This window comes from Anomalospiza imberbis, chromosome 2, assembly GCF_031753505.1.
Source record: "Anomalospiza imberbis isolate Cuckoo-Finch-1a 21T00152 chromosome 2, ASM3175350v1, whole genome shotgun sequence".
In the NCBI taxonomy this organism is placed as follows: domain Eukaryota; kingdom Metazoa; phylum Chordata; class Aves; order Passeriformes; family Viduidae; genus Anomalospiza; species Anomalospiza imberbis.
In genome coordinates this window covers 52,804,127-52,822,882 of record NC_089682.1, presented here as the reverse complement: position 1 = coordinate 52,822,882, position 18,756 = coordinate 52,804,127, and the positions used below count along the sequence as shown (strand labels likewise).

Sequence of the window (18,756 nt, the reverse complement as noted above, 5' to 3'; positions counted from 1 at the left end):
ATGTGGGATATACCATATTGTGTGCATAGTGGCTTCATTCTGATATTGAGCAACAGGTCGACAGTTGTTCAGAAAAAAGACACAGAAAAATGCAATCTAGTATTTATGGCTGTATGTTTTGACTAATGAGTGAGTGAATACAATAACTCAATATTTAGCAGGATAAAGACAAAGGTGTTATTGCAGAATGCAACAGGACTTTTGCTTTTTCAAGGCACACCCTAATAAGGACTACTTTGCAGTAGGAGAAAAAGGAAAGAAGCCAAACATTGTCATCTACACATATCCTTTGGTGAGGCCCTACAGAATACTGAAAGGTAGTGTAAAACGTTCTATTTTAATTTTATACAGATGGACTAGTGTTTAAAGATCCCAGCAGATGGAGTAGTGGATCATTTTTAGTTTAGAAGGAAATAGAATCTTCTGGTCCTTCACAGCAAAAATAGAAAACTTTGGTTTCAAGCTTTTTCATTATTCCATGGGAAGAAACTTCTATTTGATAGAAATAGCCAACCTAAAGCTATTACCTATTGGAAAAGAAATAATTTCAGTGAATGTTGAGCTTCTTCTGAGTAGACTTTTGTGTTGTTTCTACCTCTTTCCTGTTTATTGAGGCTTGTACATTTCTTTAGGTGGAACAGAGGTAGCCTATGTTTTTGGTGATTTCAACCGTACTGGCACTTTGCTGGCCAGTGTTGGGAGCAGCCCTGACTACATGTTGACTATCTGGGACTGGAAACAAGAAGAGACTCTGCTGAGGTCAAAAGCTTTTGCACAGGATGTTTACAAGGTCATGTTTTCTGCTGAGAATGAAGAGCATCTAACTACAGGTGGATCAGGACACATCAGGTAGGTTTGCTGATTAGGATTAATACATAACACCTCTGCAGTCATAATACATAGGAGATGACTAACAAGAATGTATCATTAGCAAACATGTACCAATGAGGAATGCTATTTTACCTGGCCCTTACAATTACAAAAACAAGGATTTTCAAATCCTTCAACCAGTCAAAGAAATCTTTCCATATCTTTGCTGTCCAAATAGGATGGTGCTTGATGTTAAATGTCAGTACCTCTGGCTCCATTCTTGCAATTTCAACAAACACTGAGAAGAAGTAATGAAAAATACTTACATATACATGTTTTCTAGCTGGTAACATAGGATATTTGCCTTCTGTGTCTTCTGGGCTTTCTATCTTTGATTTCTTGAGCTCATCTGCTCCTTGGACAGCCATTGGAGCTGGTTGCCAAGTCATGGAAGAGAAACCCTGTGATTGCACCAAAAGCCTGCAAAACATGTTTCCATACATTCCCTTCCCTGCTGAGATCATGGGCCCTTTTATAAAAAAGGGCCAAACATCCAACGACTTTAAACATTGTTTTTGTGTTCTGTGTTTATCCAGTACCTGAATGCTAGCACAGCAGTCTTATGCTGTGTGTGGGATTCTGTTGTAATAAAAATGTTATCTTAAAAATTATAATGCATCTAAAGTTTCTTTGAATTTTAATGGGGAAATCAGATCAAAATCTGATATTTGCTTTATAGTTTGATTGCAAGGTGGGTCTGCAATAGCAAATTATTTATTTAGACACAGAACAAATGTGGTTTAGAATGCATTATTTATGGAAATCTGACAAAATCTCTTATAAACATTCTTTTGAGCTGAAATACTACAAATAAACACTGATATAGCTTTTATTACACAGTAAATGTGACCTTTCACCCAAATGTGGACTGAAATTACAATTTCTAACAGTTACCTTAAAAATAATGTCTCCTGCATGCACAGGAGACTTTTGACCACTCACTAAAATCAGTGAGATTTTATAGTACAGTTTAATTCCACAAGAGGACTTGAATGACATTCAGTGAAGTCCTCAGTCCTTTGGGTTTACAAAACTGAGCATCATACACTCCACAGCAAGGATAAAATAGGTATCCCTAGCTGTGTGTATGGGTTGTAGCTGGAAAGATGTAGCTGTGGGTTTTACACTTCTTAATTTTAAATAGTAGTTTACTCTTCAATCTGCTTATTCCAAATCCTTTTCCTAGCTGTTTCGTAAGAGTAGTATAAGGAAATGTTTGTTTAGATGTAAAGCTTTATGTCATTTTTAAAGAAAAAAACCCAAGTTCTCCTGCAAAAAGGAATAATACATGAGCATGGCATGCCTGATAAGAGTATTGCAGTGTCTAAGAGGAATTGACCAATGTTTAGGAAATCTTGTGTCAGAGAGGGGTGTGTTTTTCTGTACTCAGGTTCTGGAAGATGGATCTCACATTAACTGGTCTCAAGTTACAAGGAGCTTTGGGCAGGTTTGGAAAAACAGCAGTGTCTGACATTATGGGTTTTGTGGAGCTGCCCGATGGGAAGGTAAATGAGAAAAAGTGACCAAAAGAAAAAATATTATATACTCTTTTAGGCTTTGATATAAAGTCAGCTTTGTAAGTTAGAAAGTTACTATTTGCTTAAAAATGTTTTTAATCAGGCCTGTGATGCACTGTTCTGAGAAGAAAATATTGCCATCAGTTTGCCCAAAATCCTTGTCTTGCTTTGTAATAATTGGAAAATAGTGTTGTAATTCACAGAAAAAAGATCTGTGTTGGCTTAGACCTGAGTGTCTTCTAATGTGAAAACATTAGTGTACAGACATACAAAGAGACTGTTGGTCCCAATCTTCACCAATTTCAGTGCATGCAAATTTTGTCACATTGCTAAAAAAGTTGAACCTCCTCACCCTTTATATCTTCCCTTGCAAATGTTTGTACTTTGTCATTGATTTAATGCTTTCATGGAAGGAAGCCACAAATGTTAACTGGGTTGTTGTCTGTATTTCTGCACAATTACATGCAGGTGCTTACATACTTATTTTCATTTGCATTAAAGGTTGTCTCAGGAACTGAGTGGGGCAATTTGCTGCTTTGGGAAGGTGGCCTCATTAAAGTAGAGCTCTGTCAAGTTGGACATAAGCCCTGTCACAAGGGCCCTGTCAGCCAGTTAGTTTTTGATGAAGGAGACCTTTACTCTGTTGGAAAAGATGGTGTAATTCGGGTGAGTTTTTCTTTTGCTCTGCCTTTAGGTGTGCAACTGTATGGTCAGAGGTAAATGTTACATATTTCCTTTACCAGGTTTTTGGAGGATATTTTGGAGTGCAGTTTCTTTCTGAAAATTATTTTGTAGAATAAAGAAAATAAGAGCACATCTCCCCAGTGTATGTGTTTGAATTGGATAGCATGGCATGCAATTTTCCTTGTTTAATAGTAATAAATAAACCAGCTTTTACTTTAGTAAATCAAAATAATCTTCAGTGGTTTTCTAACAGCTTTGTTCCTGACTACATTCTAACATTTTATATTTTCCAGGCCTATTAACACGTGGTGCTATCTAAAAGATAAAAAACAAACTACAGGAATATTTGAAATTAATTTTCTGAGTGTTTAAAACCTCAGATTATTAATGTTAAAATAACACAGAAATTAACTAGCATCTCAGAGATACATATCCTAAAATAGGGGAAAATTAAAGATAAAGCATTCTGAAGTTAACAAATAATTCTATAAATTAAGGTCAAAATGTTTTCCTTATGCATAACACCACTTTCTGATCTCATCTGTCAATGATCAAGAATTTTGCAATCTTATTACCCTGCTCTTTAAGGGAGGACATGATGTGTCTTCTGCTGATGTGTGTAATGACCCAGATAATCAATGGTATACTGACCTACAGACAGTGGAGGGTTTCAAACACTGCTGTTGTTGTTGTTACTGTGTTTTAGAGGTTGGTGTTATCTCCTTAGGAAAGTTCACTTGATTATAAGCGTGCTAACTGATACGTTGTCCTTATCCTACGGAGCAGAACATGTAAGGGTTACACTTCCCATTAATTTGTGCTGCCTCAGTATGAGCCATGCTGAGTGCCCACAGATACCATTTATTCTGCAAAGCTCTGAAGCTGCCATGTACAGCTCTCTTAGTGTCAGGGCTGAATTGAAGCTCCAATCACTGTTCTGGGTTATGTTCAAAGCGGTGATTTTGCTTTCTTAAAATTTTGATTTTCCATATTTATTGTGTATGAAAACAACCTGGTGTTATAAAAAAAGCTGGTTTTTTTCTTTTTTTTTTAATGCTTCCAATGCTATGAAGATGTGGAACTTTGAGGTAGTAGATACTGCTGATCCTGTGGATGACACAGGGTTAGTGGAGATGGAGCCTATGAATGAACTTTGGCTTGGCAAGAATGTCAGCCTGAATTTCATTACAAAAATTCATGACCAGGGACAGCCCTTCTGGTTTGCTCAGGTAAGACACACTCAGGTACATGCATCCCTGTGGAGAAAAACAAAATGAGGAATGCGCTGGTAAGTAACAGTAGGAGTCTATTACAAATCAGTGTGTTTATTTTTAGTAGAGTTCAGTCTTCTGGATATATAGAAAAGAATCTTCTTATCTACCTACCTACCAACCTATCTACGTACCTACAGTTTTGTGGTTTTTTTTTTAAAACACTGAAACAGGCTTCCTAGAGAGGTGGTTTAAGTTCCAAGTCAATGTTTAAGAGGCATATATAGAGGCCTTTAATAATATACTTTAACTATTGGTCAGGCCTGAAGAGATCAGGCAATTGGACGAGATGATCCTTGCAGGTCCCTTCCAACTGAATTATGCTATGTTATGCTGTGCTATGCTGTGTTTTTAGTGTACAGTACTGTGTGAGACTCTGGCATAAGAATAGAAGAATGCCAGAAGGTATTGTCCAAGTTCTATTACCTTAAAAGGATGAATGGGATTCATAAGACCAACTTCATTGCATTTAGTAATTTCTGTTTCACAATGATAATCATTAAGGACTTTTTAAGAAGTCAGCATGTGCAGTTTTATTTCCAAATTGAGTCTAAAAATATTCAATTTATGTTTTTTTCTTCTTCAGGATACAAGTGGAGCAATGTGGAAGCTGGATTTGACTTTTTCAAATATGGTAATTTTGTTTTTTCTTTCTTCTGATATTTTCAGTTCATTTGCAATAGGAACCATATCCTGTTACTTCCTATAACTATACTGGTTCCATCTGGAATGAAATTTGTGTTTTATGAAGTTGCATGGTAGAAAATTGTAGCATTGAAACAGATATTTTATTTACAAAAAATTTTCAGATGTAATTTATTGTAATAATTGTGCAGGATGGTAAAGAGGAATTTGATTTTTGATTCCTGAAATTTCTGCTGCCAAATTCAAGTTACTTTAAAGGAGTTTGGTTCTGTAAACTGGTAATGAAATTTGCATGGATGCAGGAAATGAGTTCAAGTAGTGTTGTTATTTCCTCTATAGATAGATGTTTGAAATAACCCTTACTGTAGTCTTTAAATGACAGAAAGAACTAGAAAAAAAACAAGAAAAAGATAAAACACACTTGAAGTGTTTTGTGCTACTGGTAACTAGTGTTACTGCTGGAGATGTTTTTGATGGAGAAATAGATGACAGAGGTAGAAAAGTGGACATTTAATTTTTGCTCTGGAACACAATAAAGTAAATAGGAACAATCCCTTGTGGGGAATAGAATTCTAATGTGAAAAGTAAAATATGTTCTAAGAGTTGTATGGTAAATAAAAGACACATACTATACAAACTAATGTAAAAAAAAAAATATAGCAAAGTCTGTAATTCCTTGGATGATGAAATTATTTCCCAGGCAGCATAAGCTCAAACTGGAGAGCACAAGTGTAAAATGCAGCACAATTTCTCTTCTGTTTTGCACCGCAGACCCACGACCCAGAGTGCGTGTGTACCTTCCACTCTGGGGGGATTGAGGCTGTCGATGTCTCTCCCTTTACATACCTGATGGCCACCACGGCTCTTGACCGTAAGTACACTGTCCCTTTCCTCTCATGCCCCTGCCATGATTGGTTTTGAAGGGCAATGATGCTTGGTTTGGAGCTACAGTGCTTTGTATTTGTGCATTTGCTCTTGCAAAGCCACTTTGTTATTCCTGGGATCAATTCTTTAATAGTTAAGGCAAATCATGAATGTTTTGAAACAATGCGTTAAGACTGTTTCATCCTAAAAACCTGGGATTTTAGCAACAGAAGTTTTTAATGGGAAACTTTGTAAATTGTTTGTTCTGAAGGAATGGCTGAACAGGTGAGACATCTGGTGTGAGTAACAGCACTTGTATTCAATGCTGGGGTTTAATAGGTGTTGGGATTTTTATCTTGTAAGGAATTACATACACCTCGGGCATTGTGCAAGCCATTGCAAATATTAATGTTTGTGCCTTTCTTAGAAACTGCAGTAGCTATTATGCTCTCTTCAACAAATAACAAGCAATTACAGACATATTCATTCAACTTGTATAAATATTGCTGTTTAGGCCTCTCAGTGTTAGCTTTATTGTGCTTTGAAAGAAGAACTACTGGCCAGAACACTAACAATGTCATTTACACTGTTCCGAAAACACTACAAGGTCTTTTAATTAAATTATTGTCAGTACTGTCTTGTAATTTGTCTGTGTTATACAATGCACATATTCTTCTAGCCTGAAGACTGACTCCTACCAGTTGAGCAAATGACATTTCACGTAAATGCCAGTTGGAATGGAATTTTATGCAATCAGTATGTGTGCCTATGAATCTGTTAATTTTCCCTCTAATGAAATTGGATCTTTTGTGGACAATCTCCTATGTTTTCCTCCTTTTAAATGTTTTCCTCCCTAGGCAGTCCCAAGTAGTAGCCTATCATCTCTTCCTATGTTGTCAGTACAGATTTTCCATAGAGTATGCCACAAATCCATGCTCACTTGAAAATTACATGTGGATTGTCAGCCTGGGACTTCTTATTACAACCCTCAGCCTCGACAACTCTTGGTTCTGTATAAGTTGAAGAGTGAAGAAATCATATCTTTTGTTCATGAGCACCATGCTAGCTATGGTGATCTGTAACCATCAGTCATCTTTCATGCAGGCATTTTGTTACTCAAAAGAGAAAATATACATTTAATCCAGATTTTAATTCAAATAAAAAGACATTTCTCCATAAATCCTAACATGTAAATGACATTGCAAGAAATAAATCCTTACTGTCTCCTTTCCACACAGGGTCAGTGCGCATCTATGATTTTGGCAGCAACAGCCAAGTGAGTGTAATGAAGTTTAAACAGGGAGGAACAGCGCTGATGTGGGCACCGGCTGTTGTGAGTTTTCCCTAGCATGTTAGCAAAAATTCATCAAGGAGCCTATAGGCCTGCCAGCATCCAGGAAGCTGCTCAGCAAACAAGACATTAGAGGTCACTTGTTAGGCCATGGTGGAATTTACTGTAGCAGGATGTATAGATAAATTTGTGGGGTAGTATGTTTGTATACAGTCTGGGAGCAGTTTAACTTTACTATGGGTTATCAGGTATCCTACTTTGTGCCTTCCAAAGATTTTAAAATCAGATCTCTGTGTGCAGTATGGGAAGTAGTCTGAGTTTGTAGACTAACAGCTTCTATTTAACCCACACAGAGCAAATGTCAATTAACATGAGTTAGTTAACACATTTAGAAATGACAGCCCAGACAAATCACAAACATTTGGAGATAAATCATTAAAAACTGTTGCCAAAACTGATCATTTGTGGAGCATGGAATCTATCACTTTTAGACATATTTGCTAATTTTAATTTAATTAGTGCCTAGTTATGTTCTTGAGAAAACATAGCAAGACTGGTGGGTTAATTACAAGCAAATTTAGGAGGCAGATAATTACTTGAATGTTCAAGGTGAGGGTTCCACTGGGAGAGTGCCTTTATTTTGTAAAAATAATTACTTTATAAAAATATGATTCTGACAGGCTTTCAGAGATGCTATTAAGTGGTTACCTGTACCTTCATGAGGTAAGCTGTCTGCCACAATAAATTGTACAGCATCACAAAACTGACTCAGTTCAGTCTTACGAAAGTTATTACTAAACACAATCTGAAAAACAAAGGGCACCTAGTCTATCCAGCTGCATTTCAAATTGCATTCGATACTTGGTCACAGTTTAAAGTGTGGAAATGTATTTTAAAATCTGTACTATTAATCTAAGAAAACTTACTCCAACATACTTTGAAGCATCTGTATACCATAATCTCCTCATAGGCAAGCTAGCAGTGTCTTTGTTAGATAAGTGAACGCCAACAAGTCAGCTCATAATTGACTTTAAGACATTACCATGTATGGCAAAATATCAGCTAAATCCACAAGTCCAGCTATATCCAGCTAAAACACAGCCCTGTTTCTGGTAACCTTTATCACAGTTCAAGCCTCTCTTAATTGTTATTAATTGGCTTACCTATGGGATTTATGGTAAGGACTCCTCCTCCTTTCCATCTCAAGTGGCAGTCCCTGTTAACTGCTATACTTTATATGGACTCAGCCAGACCCAAGCCTGTGCCCTGACCTCTTAAAAAAATCATACTTAGGTTTGGTGCCCTATATTATATTCAGGGAAATTTAATTTTTTTTTGCGTTTCAGCTTTTCTGCTTAAGAAGCTACTGATATATCTTTATGTCAGTATGAATTACCTCTTCCTCAGACATTACAACCACATCCTCATTAACATCTTCAGTTTCAGTGGCATGTTATCACTAAATAAAAAACCCAAACACAATCCAAACCAAAAAATAGGCCCCAATCCTCTCTCATCCTTTGTGGTACCATATTAGAGAGAATAAATAACATTTCCCATGTGTGAAATATTCTTTGTGCTTTAGCAACACTTCCATGTAAGGTGAGTTTAAAGGTAAACACCAGAGAACATGCCATATGGATTATTCTTCGAAGCTCTCAGATGTACACTGATTTTTTTTCTTCATTTCACTTAAAGGTAAATCCTGAGGGAGGTCTAATTGCTGTGGGGTTTGAAGATGGTGTAGTCCGCATAATTGAGGTTTATGATCCCAAACTGCTGCCTGGTCATGCAGGACAGGCCAATGGGATTGCAGAGATAAATCTGAAACAAGTTTTCAAACCTCATGCTGCTGCAGTCACAGCCCTGGCATATGAACGAAAGGGAGATGTGTTTGCCACAGGGGTACGTATCATTTAGTTTGGTTGGTTTTATTAAGCCATAAATGTAGAGCCTTTTAAAAGAGATAAGGTAAAGTTTGTTTACTGACAACACAGTTTTACTTCTGTTGTTTCTACTGTTTGCTTGTTGTAGTTCTCTGTGCTAGGAGAAGGATCTGTTTGCACTCACATCTGTTTTTCTGAAGGAAAGCAACCGTGCAATTCACACAATTCATTTTGTGAATTACTGGACTGTTTAGTGTGAATTCTGTAATCCCCTTTGAAGATGGATTTGGTTAATTTTGGAATTAGTTTAGTAGGATCTTGGAATTAGTAAAAGCAAGTCCATTGAGACACCACATTGGCAGCAATCCAGCTGCTACCCAGCACTGCTTGGCCTTACCACAGGGTCAGTCAGTCAATTTATCATTAAACCTGGTAGTCTTTGAGATGGTTTCCAGTTAATGTGGTGTCTCTTTAAAATCTCATCCTTAGCCATGGTCAGTGCATTTGCAGTTACATGTTCCTCAGGCTGAATTGCCATGCATTTCATTTAATGTAGGATTTAAGCTACAATGAATCATGTTGTGTACCAGTTCTGGAACTTCTTATTATCTGGGGAAATCAGCTTGTGCTGCCTTATCTGAAGAATCAGGCCTGAGCCTGAGATTTAAAGGTACGCCTTGGGCAATGTGCAGAAAGCACATGGCAGGTGATGCCAGAGGAGGCCCATGAGAGCAATTAAGAGCCATGGGTGCAATATGTTTCTTGGAACAGCATGGGCAGGATTTTTATTTCCTCCCAGTAATCATCACGGAAATCCAGTCCTAAGTTCCCCTGTTTAAACACAAAAAATGGAAGTATGTGCTTATGTCATAAAGTGCTTAGAGTCTTTTGAATTTTTGGTCAGCTTTGATTCAGTCATCACATTTATTTGTTTGTTTTTCCTCAGAGTAAAGACAAAACAGTTTTCTTTTTTGCTATTGAGGATGAATACAAGCCTATTGGATTCATCTGTGTCCCTGGTCCTGTACAGGCATTACAGTGGTCTCCACCTTCTCATGTGAGTAATGCATATTTGTTTTCTTTCCTTCCCAGCAGTGTTAACGTATAATTTTAAAAAGAATTTCCAATCAAAATAGATGAAGATCCATGACTCCAGTCATGTCCTCTATAGACAATACAAAGAATGTTTTGTTATTTTGTTTTTTCATGCTGCTTCATCATGACAGATTCTAAAAGGTCCTGTGTAGCTGTATTTGTGGTTCAGTCACTATGGACATATTTTGGGGTTTGGATAATGCAAATGACAAGATTTTGGTATACTTTTTGAGCCCTTGACTTGAAGAAACAATCTTATTCTTTAGCTTTTGGAAGGTCTGAGTCTCTTTGACAAAGAAGTTATTTGATTGTTACTGTCTGTGACTCTTGCCCATATTAAAACAGGCTTTTGAAAAGCTTTTTGACAACATTAAGAAAGATTTTGGGTGCTGTGGCAGGCATATTCTTCTCTCTCTCAGGATTTTTTCATAGAGGAGCACAGAGGAAAGAAAGAGAAAACAATTTCTGTTTCTGCTCCTTAGTTTCCCATGTAGAATGTGTTTAGAGAATTGTTTACCTGGGGTGATTGCTTGATTAGATTCTAGTGAAGACTGTTTAAACCTGATAACCAATCAGATCCACCTGTGTCTGGACTCGAGTGAGAGTGTGTCACCAGTTGTGAGTTAGTTAGATTTAGCAGTTAGAAAAAGTAAGTATGTAGTTTTAGTATCTCCTGTAAATAGTATATTGATGTATTATAGTATAGTAAAGAAATCATTCAACCTTCTAAACTAGAGTCAGACATCATCATTTCTTCCCACTGAGTTCACCTGCATTTACAATAGGGCGCTTCTTGAATTTCTCATTCTGTGTTTGAAATGTGTCAGGACATATTGAAATAGGTATTTGCTAATATTTAAAAGTGTTCTAGGGTTAGGATAACATTTGAAATTTTATTTAGTCCAGTATGCTTATTTAGAGGAGAGATTATTCATTATATTTAGATGCTAGCAAGATATATTTTACAGGTGCATAGTGTCAAAGTGTTGGTATTTCCACTTGTTAATTTGAACTGCTAAAAACTGCCAAAGGAAGTCTTGTTGGTACGAATTCTATCTTACTGAAGAAACAACAGGTCTTGATCTGGCAATTGCATTTTGCAATTGCACAAGGTTCCTCCTTACTAAAAAAGCATCCGTTGTGTCCTGGATATGTTAGATTCTGCCTGAGTAATTTTCTCTACCAGTATCTGGCCTCCATTGCTAGATGAGAACACTTGCTTAACATAGTGCCAGCATCTGAGTGTCACACTACTTCTTTTTTTTTTGTTTGTTTTACAGAAGCACTGGTGATTAAATACATTACATTTAATGAATGCATTTTTAAACTGAGATCCTGAGTTCCTGAGACACAGGAACCACATGATTCCTAGTTAGGGTTTCCATAGCAACTCTAATATGCCCTCTTTGCACATTTTTAGTGATGGGTCAGATAAAATAAGCCTCTCTTTTCTCCAGATAGCTTATGAAAATTGAAACTAAATACAGACTTGTCTTTTAAAAACTCAAAACACTGAATAATTATTACCCGCACCTCACCTATTCTTCCTAACTTCACATTTTAAAGGACTTGTTAGGCACCAACAGAAAACAAACAAACTGAAAGGTAAGTAGAATTTGGCAAGACTTTGAGCCAGGTCTTGATGATATAAAGGATTTATTAGTATGGAAATATAAGAAATTATCAACTCAAAACCTACTAAGTCATGGGTCAAATTCATCTTTTAATTTAACCAAATTTCCAAAATATCATCATGCTGCTTTCAAGCTAAGCAGTGTCAGAATTATAGCTGGTTTGGACACATTAAGGATTTCTCTAATTCCTTAGCTTTGCCTAGCATAAAATAAGCTCACTGATTTCTGATGTCCATTTAAAAGTGTCCATAGAAATAAGAGCACAGGGAAGTGCGGCTGGAGTTGTGCCTGTCCATCTGCCTAACTTTGCCCCCATTTATCTTGATTCCATTTATACATCTGCCCTATATTTGTATTCTTTGTGTTTTTGTACAGGACAAGAGCACACTGCTCATCCTTTGTGAAAATGGCTTTGCTGTCCAGGTTCCTGCCCCTCTCTGTGGGAAGCATGATGCAGCAACCACCTATCACATAAAAAACCTGCCAAAACAGTACTTCCATTTTTATAGTATTAAATCCCAAATCAAGGTAAAAAACTCTCCTGTGGCAGAATTTCATCTTCTTCATTGTGCCAGGTGATCAAACTACCCAAAAGAGTTTCTAGTCCCTGTAATTCATCACAGGGTTTTTCCTAAGCTCCTTGAAAGGGAATGAAAGGTAGAAGTCATTTGTGGCTTGAAATTACAAGTTGGTTTTGGTTTTTTTTAAACCTACTTAACACTGAAAGCATGATGTGAATTTTGATTATAATTAGAAGACAGCATTAGAGAAAGGGAAAGGTAGTGCATTAGTTCTCAAAATAGTTTAATTTTGGTAATTTTCACAAAAAGAATATTTATTGTGGTTGATATTCACCCTATAGGAAATTTGTTTCAACAGTTATAAAACCCCCAGGTAGTCACCTTGAAGCAAAGGTAGCAGTATTTCTATGAAACATTTTTTGTAGCAGGATTTCTGGCTTTTAAAAAATGTTTTAAGTTTAAAGATGTGCATTTAATTTCTGAATGGCACTTAGTATTTAAAAAGAATATGTGGGGCCAAAGGAAAAGAATTATGCCAACTCACAGCTATAGTTAGTTTTGTGAAACTAAAAGCAAGCTGATGTTAGGCTCAGAAGGGGAACTCCAGTGAGCAGGCTCTCAGTTCCATACTCAATCCACTACAATCCAACAGCCTCTCTGGTTCTGTTGTTAACCTGTGATTTCTCTGCCTTCTCTGTTAACTGCTCCTGTATTATTGAATGTAAGCAAAGCTTCATTTTGTGTTATAACTTGGGGGAAGTCAGCATTCAGGAGAAAGATCTCTAGATGTTTTTTCACAGCAATATCTATAAGAACGATATCAAAGCATGCATATGAATGGAAAGATTAAAATAATGTGTGTAGAGTTTTGTTGGTTTTCTTGTTTGTTTATTTTTTGGTCGGTTTTGTTTTGGATTTTTTTGTCAAATGAGAAGAATAATGTTGAGAAACACTCTAAATCGCTAAAAATAAAAAAAATGTTCCTACAGAGAGAATATTAATAATTCTCTTTTTACCTTGGAAAATAGATATATAATTAATAAGTTACAACCAGGATGTTTTAATGTAAGGAAAGATTTCTCACAGTAAGGGTAGTGAAACACTAAAATAGTTTTTATAGTCTGTAGAGTCCCTAGAACAGGATGTTTTTTAAAAGGTAGATCGGACAAAGATCAGCTGATAATATTTAAGGGTTTGCTGGTTTGGCTATCTAATATCTTCTTAGGAAGCTACTGTTTTAGAGAATGTCTGATACTTGTTTATGCTACAGTAGGCTTGAATGGGAGAGAATTTTAAAGGTCTGATAAATCTTTCCTTCATTTTTCAGAAGTTAAGTCAGTTACAGCTTCTCTCTTTTGCTCTATACCAGTGATAGACTAGAACTTGTTTGAGTTCAGTTTTCCAGTGCTTTTCTTTCTCCATGGCAGGCAGGGAACAGGACTTAGAATTTCTGCAGGAGTAAGCATAGTGGTGAAGATTTGGCATAATCTCTCTGAGGAAATATTGAAATCTGCTTGCTATTTTGAATTATTTCTGTTTCTGTTTGGAATTATTATTATTTCTTTGGAATTATAAGAGTAAATACTTCAGAGGAGGGAAATGGGGGCATTTCACTGGAGAGTCCCATGAAGTCTGGTTGATCTCTACTAAGTTGACAGGAAAGAGATTTCTGTAGATATTCTGTATGTATAATGCCAGGACCATCTTGGATTACATTTATGAGACTCCTTCAGTCGATGATGTGTGTGGTGCCTTGGTTTCATGTCTCAGTGTTTCTCTGCTCATTGGAATAGCTGGGAGAGGAGATTGCACAGAGAGAGAAAAAAAAGGAAGAGAAGGAGAAGGCAAGGCTTGAATGGATGAAGCAGCAAAAGGAGCTGGGACTTGAGGTACAAGAAACTAAAGAGGAAGAACCTGAAGAAGAGCCATTACCATCTATCTACATACCAGAGGAGCCCAGTCCCATCCTCTGTGGCTTTTATGCAGCACCAGGAAAATTTTGGCTTTCCTTGGTAAATCAGTTTTTACTTCATGTTGATGGGATTGCATGATGTGACACCCTTTCCCTTTGAAACCTGTCATCCCTAGGACATCAAGTTCCTTTCATCCTTGAAAGTTTCAGTGGTTTTTGTGAAGTAAACCAGTAGTGTCACTCTGATTCAGATTGTTTGGTAAATATCCAGTAGGTGCCCTTCTTGGTGGTGCCTGAATGGGCACAAAGACTGGGCTGTTCCCTCACAAGCAGAAGGTAGAATTTTAACATAGTGGTAGAATGGCTTTTAATGACAGAGATCAAGACAGACTTCTGTCTGTGGATAAATAGGATCTCTAGAAGTAGCATTTTCTAACCCATCACAGATCCTTAAGAAAGGAAGAATTATTCTGAAATTTGCATTTTCCTGGTCAGCTGTCTCAGTTTTCTTTTGTCACCGCTTCCTTATGGTCCTTCTCTTCTTCAGGGTGGGTACGACTCAGGGTTTCTCTATCATTGTGAATTTTCGCATGATAATGAAGAAGACCCTGAGAAGAGGAAAGATGAACCCTTTGAAGTGATTCCTATGGAGAACACTGACAACAATCCCATTCACCAAATCTCCTTCTGGTAAAACACTGTAATGTAACAAATAGCTCTGGGATAAAGCTTGATGAAATTGAACTTTGGAGGGAGGAGTGTATGCTCCTTTGTCCCTTCTCAATTGTGGCTCAGCTCTAGTATATACACGAACTTGCTCTGGTTTTCATAGCACTGAGTTTCACTTAAAATTCTTAATAGACATAGCTGAGCCATGTGTCTGATAGAATAATGTTAAAAGACCTTCAAAGAAGAAAAAGTGGGATTTCTAAGTAAGTATGGACAAGAACTCAACCACTCTAGATTGTAGAACTCCAGGAGAACACTTAGAAGTCCCTGCATATAGTGATCACCAGAACAGCAGTTCTTTATCTTAGCTAAAAAAGAGAACATGGAACAGTCAGTCCATCCCTCTAGTGCTAAGAATATAGGCTTCTCAGGACATTCTGTAAACTGTACAAATGGAAAGGCTGAATTTTTTTCATACTCCCAGTATTAGGTTCACTCTAAGAATAGGCATGTTCTGCATCAAAAGGAAGCAGGTTTAATTCAGGCTTCAATCTACTGATGGCTGCATTCATCACCATCTGTACTAAATGGGGAGCAGGGACTAAAAACTGCTTTTCTAGCTTTTAACTTGGTGTCTGCTACACTGCCCAGCTCAGGGCTAAGATTAGTTCTAAGATACCTAGCAAGTGCTGGAATGTTCCTGAGCAGCCAGTTAGCTGCAAAAACACTTCATAGTAGAATCACACATACTTTAAATACTTTGCTTTCAGCTTCCAAACTTGGGAAAGAGATTTCTATTAAGCTAGATCAGCTCTTTCCATATTTTGAGCTTGCTTGTTACAAGTTGCTGCTATCACTGTTTCTTGTTGTTTATTTAACAGTAGCCGCAGCCCCCTGATGTTCTGTGGGATGCAGGATGGCTCGCTGCGTGCTTATCCTCTCGGTGAGAAAGGCCTCTCTGTGGGTGCCCTGAAGGACTACTGGTACCTGAATGTCCATGACAATGACAATGGGCAGATCCGGGGGATCTGTTGTAGTCATGATGATGGGTGTCTGATTACCTGTGGTGGAGATGGAAACATTTTTACATTTGACCTCTGGTCAGAGGAAGAGCTTCCCAAAGAGCTAAAAGTCACAATCCCCCCTCCTAGGGTAAGTTGGTACCCTCTTTCACTGAATTAGGCCTATTTGGGATGAAACTACCCAGATGGGCAAACATGGTACAATTATTTTTCTTAAATATCTTTCACAGCAAAAGCTGAAGTTTCCTAAACTATTTAGAAGAATAGCTCTTGCAAAATATTCCCTAATAAATGGGCTCTGGGACTGCACTGTTCCTTCTCAGTGTTTTGTGTTTTTCTCCAAATAAATTTAGTATGTGTTATTCATATGTAGTATTTTCCCAGTGCTTTCCCACTCAAAGGTGTAGTCATGCATATTCCTGGAATGAAAGAATTGCAAGGATTTCTCATACTTCATACCTTTCTTGGGTATAATTCCAGTAAAATATGATTCTGCTCTGGATGGGGATTCTAGAAATACTATTGGAGAGTACCATATGTGTAGTTTCTCCATACATATAGTACCATTTATGTAAAATTCACAATGGATTTTTCCATTTGCAAAATAACACAACACAATGCTGATCCCGTTGCTCCTTCACTCTTGGGCAGCATTAGTAGTAATGAATTTACAGGTGTCCTGTACTCACTGCAGAGCTGATAATCTCTAGCACATTTAAACAGATGACACTGGAACTCAGAAGCAGTTTTACTGATACTGCAAAAGAAGAGGGATGTCAGCTAAAATGTTCAGACTTCATTGAATTTTTAAAAAGTCTTAAGAGTGTCTGAATTAAATAAATATAACTTGAAAGAAGCCGTGAGAGCTGTTGAGTAAAGAATTGCCATTGGGCCCAATAGGCATACATTCAGTAAAGTTTTAAAATCTTTAAAGTGTCAACATAAAAAAATTGACTTTTAAATATGTTTTAATACTGGTTAGTAACTGCATTTTGAAGGATGCTTGGCAACAGAGACAGAGGAAATTGTGATTTTGGTAATTCAGCTAAATTGTTCATGACTACTTGGAATTCTTTACCAGTATGACAAGAGTATATAGCACTGAGAATAGAGCTAGAGTTATTTTCTAAAAGTGAATGATTAGAACTTTTGATATCAGAGCCTTACTAACTCCAGTATTGCAAGAAGTTATTAATATACAATTATAAAGCATATATACAGATTTATAGTTTTAAATATGTAAGTAGCTCTATATAAAGACCTTTATGGTCAATTCTATTGTTCGGGCTAACAACATTGCTTAATGACCATTCTAATAGAGTTTTTCCCTTTTCAAAGTATATCTTCATTAAGTATCTATTCTAGTTTTAAGTCATGTGGAAGATTAAAAAAATTCTATCTTCATTAAACTTAATGAGATTCTTAGAGAATCAAATACAGATCATCTGAAACTAATTGAGTTAAATTACAGATCAATTAAGTACAACTAAATTGTTGGGTGATAGTCCCCCCTTTTTTCAGAGCATGATTGCCTGGGGAAATGAGGTTTCTGCTACTGCAATGTCCATCCATATGTCATTCTTCACAGCTAATAATTGTGAATCCATTATGCAGTCAGCAAAAGTCAACCAGATTAATTACAGATGTAACTTGGAATTAGCCCATGACACACTGACTCTTGTCAGTGTGGCAGTGAGGGGAGACAAGAAAATTGGGCTGGAGGGTAGAGAACCAAAGATGTTATGGGACAGAGTGAACTTAGGACAAGCAATGATGTACTGATTTATGCCACTGGGGAGGTTATAGGATTTGTGTTCTCTGTCCCTAATGTTTTGTTAGTTCTTTTACATATAAACCAGCTTCATTGCTTTTTCTGCTTGAAACATTACAACATAATATTTAAGGGCCAGAAAGTAATATTGAAGATGAAGATTTCTTTTGTTTTTTGTGAGAGGTGGAGAGAGCTCTGTCTTAATGTTTATAAAGGCTTTATTGTCTGTTGAAACTATAACTGCTTGTTTAAAGACAAGACAATGTTTTTATTCCAGAGAGGTCTTGAGAAGGAGAAGGCTACTGAAGACATTAAAGATCCTGATGCCTACACGTAAGAGATGCTTAGATAATGATGAAAGGCATTTTCAAGTGTTGGTAGCTCTTTTCACATGTATTTCTTTTTGCCTACAAAGAGGAGGGACAAGTGGGTCACCCTGAATTTGGGTCATTTATTTGTGAAAGACACAGTTTTTTCAGCCTTTCTCTCAATTTCATCTGTTTTTCTCTGGAATTCAAATATCGTACTATGAGGCAGTTAACTTCAGTCTACAGAGACGGCAAAAGGTCAAAGTCCCTTGATGTTAAGAGTGTTCAAATATAAGAAGGTAATTCCTTTTTAAGTTACCTTAAGAACCATTGAGTTCACTAGGAATTTAAGATTGTCAAGGAAATCTAAAAGGTCATATAAAGTGTAACCTTTCCACTCTTGCATTGAGATAACATCATTTCCGTTTCATGCATTTTCAGTATTGAGGAAAACAAGCAGAAAAAGGAGCATGAACGGAAAATGAAGGAAGCTGAAGACAAGAAAAATAAGAAAAGAGAGGAGTTAAGTGCACTGAGACAAGACTTTGTTTTTTTCCTTCAAAAGAATCAGGAGTTGCCCAAGCACATGCAGTTGCACAGAGAGGTACACCTGGCTTTTATTAGGGTCATTTACTTTTACAGGCACCTTATTCTAAAATGTTGCTGCATATCATGTTGGGGCCAAAGATGTCCAATGCTTTGGATTAAGGTAGTTTTAAGAATATATAAATTGCTGGACTTCTGAATCACAGCTGATTATTTGTGCCAATTAAGAAGCACAGGAAAAAAATGTGGT

General features: G+C 36.9%; 1 protein-coding gene across 12 annotated transcripts in view; it reads left to right on the top strand.

Moving 5' to 3' along the window:
- Positions 1-18,756, top strand: part of CFAP44 (cilia and flagella associated protein 44) — a 42,362-nt gene that overhangs the window by 9,015 nt on the left and 14,591 nt on the right. For 9 of the 12 annotated variants that reach the window (XM_068181062.1, XM_068181065.1, XM_068181066.1 and 6 more), the window contains 16 exons: positions 215-317; positions 633-849; positions 2,261-2,375; positions 2,889-3,053; positions 4,145-4,300; positions 4,929-4,976; positions 5,759-5,858; positions 7,090-7,184; positions 8,841-9,047; positions 9,975-10,085; positions 12,133-12,285; positions 14,072-14,290; positions 14,738-14,880; positions 15,741-16,011; positions 17,930-17,985; positions 18,402-18,564. In XM_068181062.1, coding sequence (XP_068037163.1) covers positions 215-317; positions 633-849; positions 2,261-2,375; positions 2,889-3,053; positions 4,145-4,300; positions 4,929-4,976; positions 5,759-5,858; positions 7,090-7,184; positions 8,841-9,047; positions 9,975-10,085; positions 12,133-12,285; positions 14,072-14,290; positions 14,738-14,880; positions 15,741-16,011; positions 17,930-17,985; positions 18,402-18,564 — 2,322 coding nt within the window. Of the gene's footprint in view, positions 1-186; positions 318-632; positions 850-2,260; positions 2,376-2,888; positions 3,054-4,144; positions 4,301-4,928; positions 4,977-5,758; positions 5,859-7,089; positions 7,185-8,840; positions 9,048-9,974; positions 10,086-12,132; positions 12,286-14,071; positions 14,291-14,737; positions 14,881-15,740; positions 16,012-17,929; positions 17,986-18,401; positions 18,565-18,756 lie in introns of all 12 variants that reach the window. The other 3 variants (XM_068181067.1, XM_068181071.1, XM_068181068.1) reach the window with 3 other exon arrangements.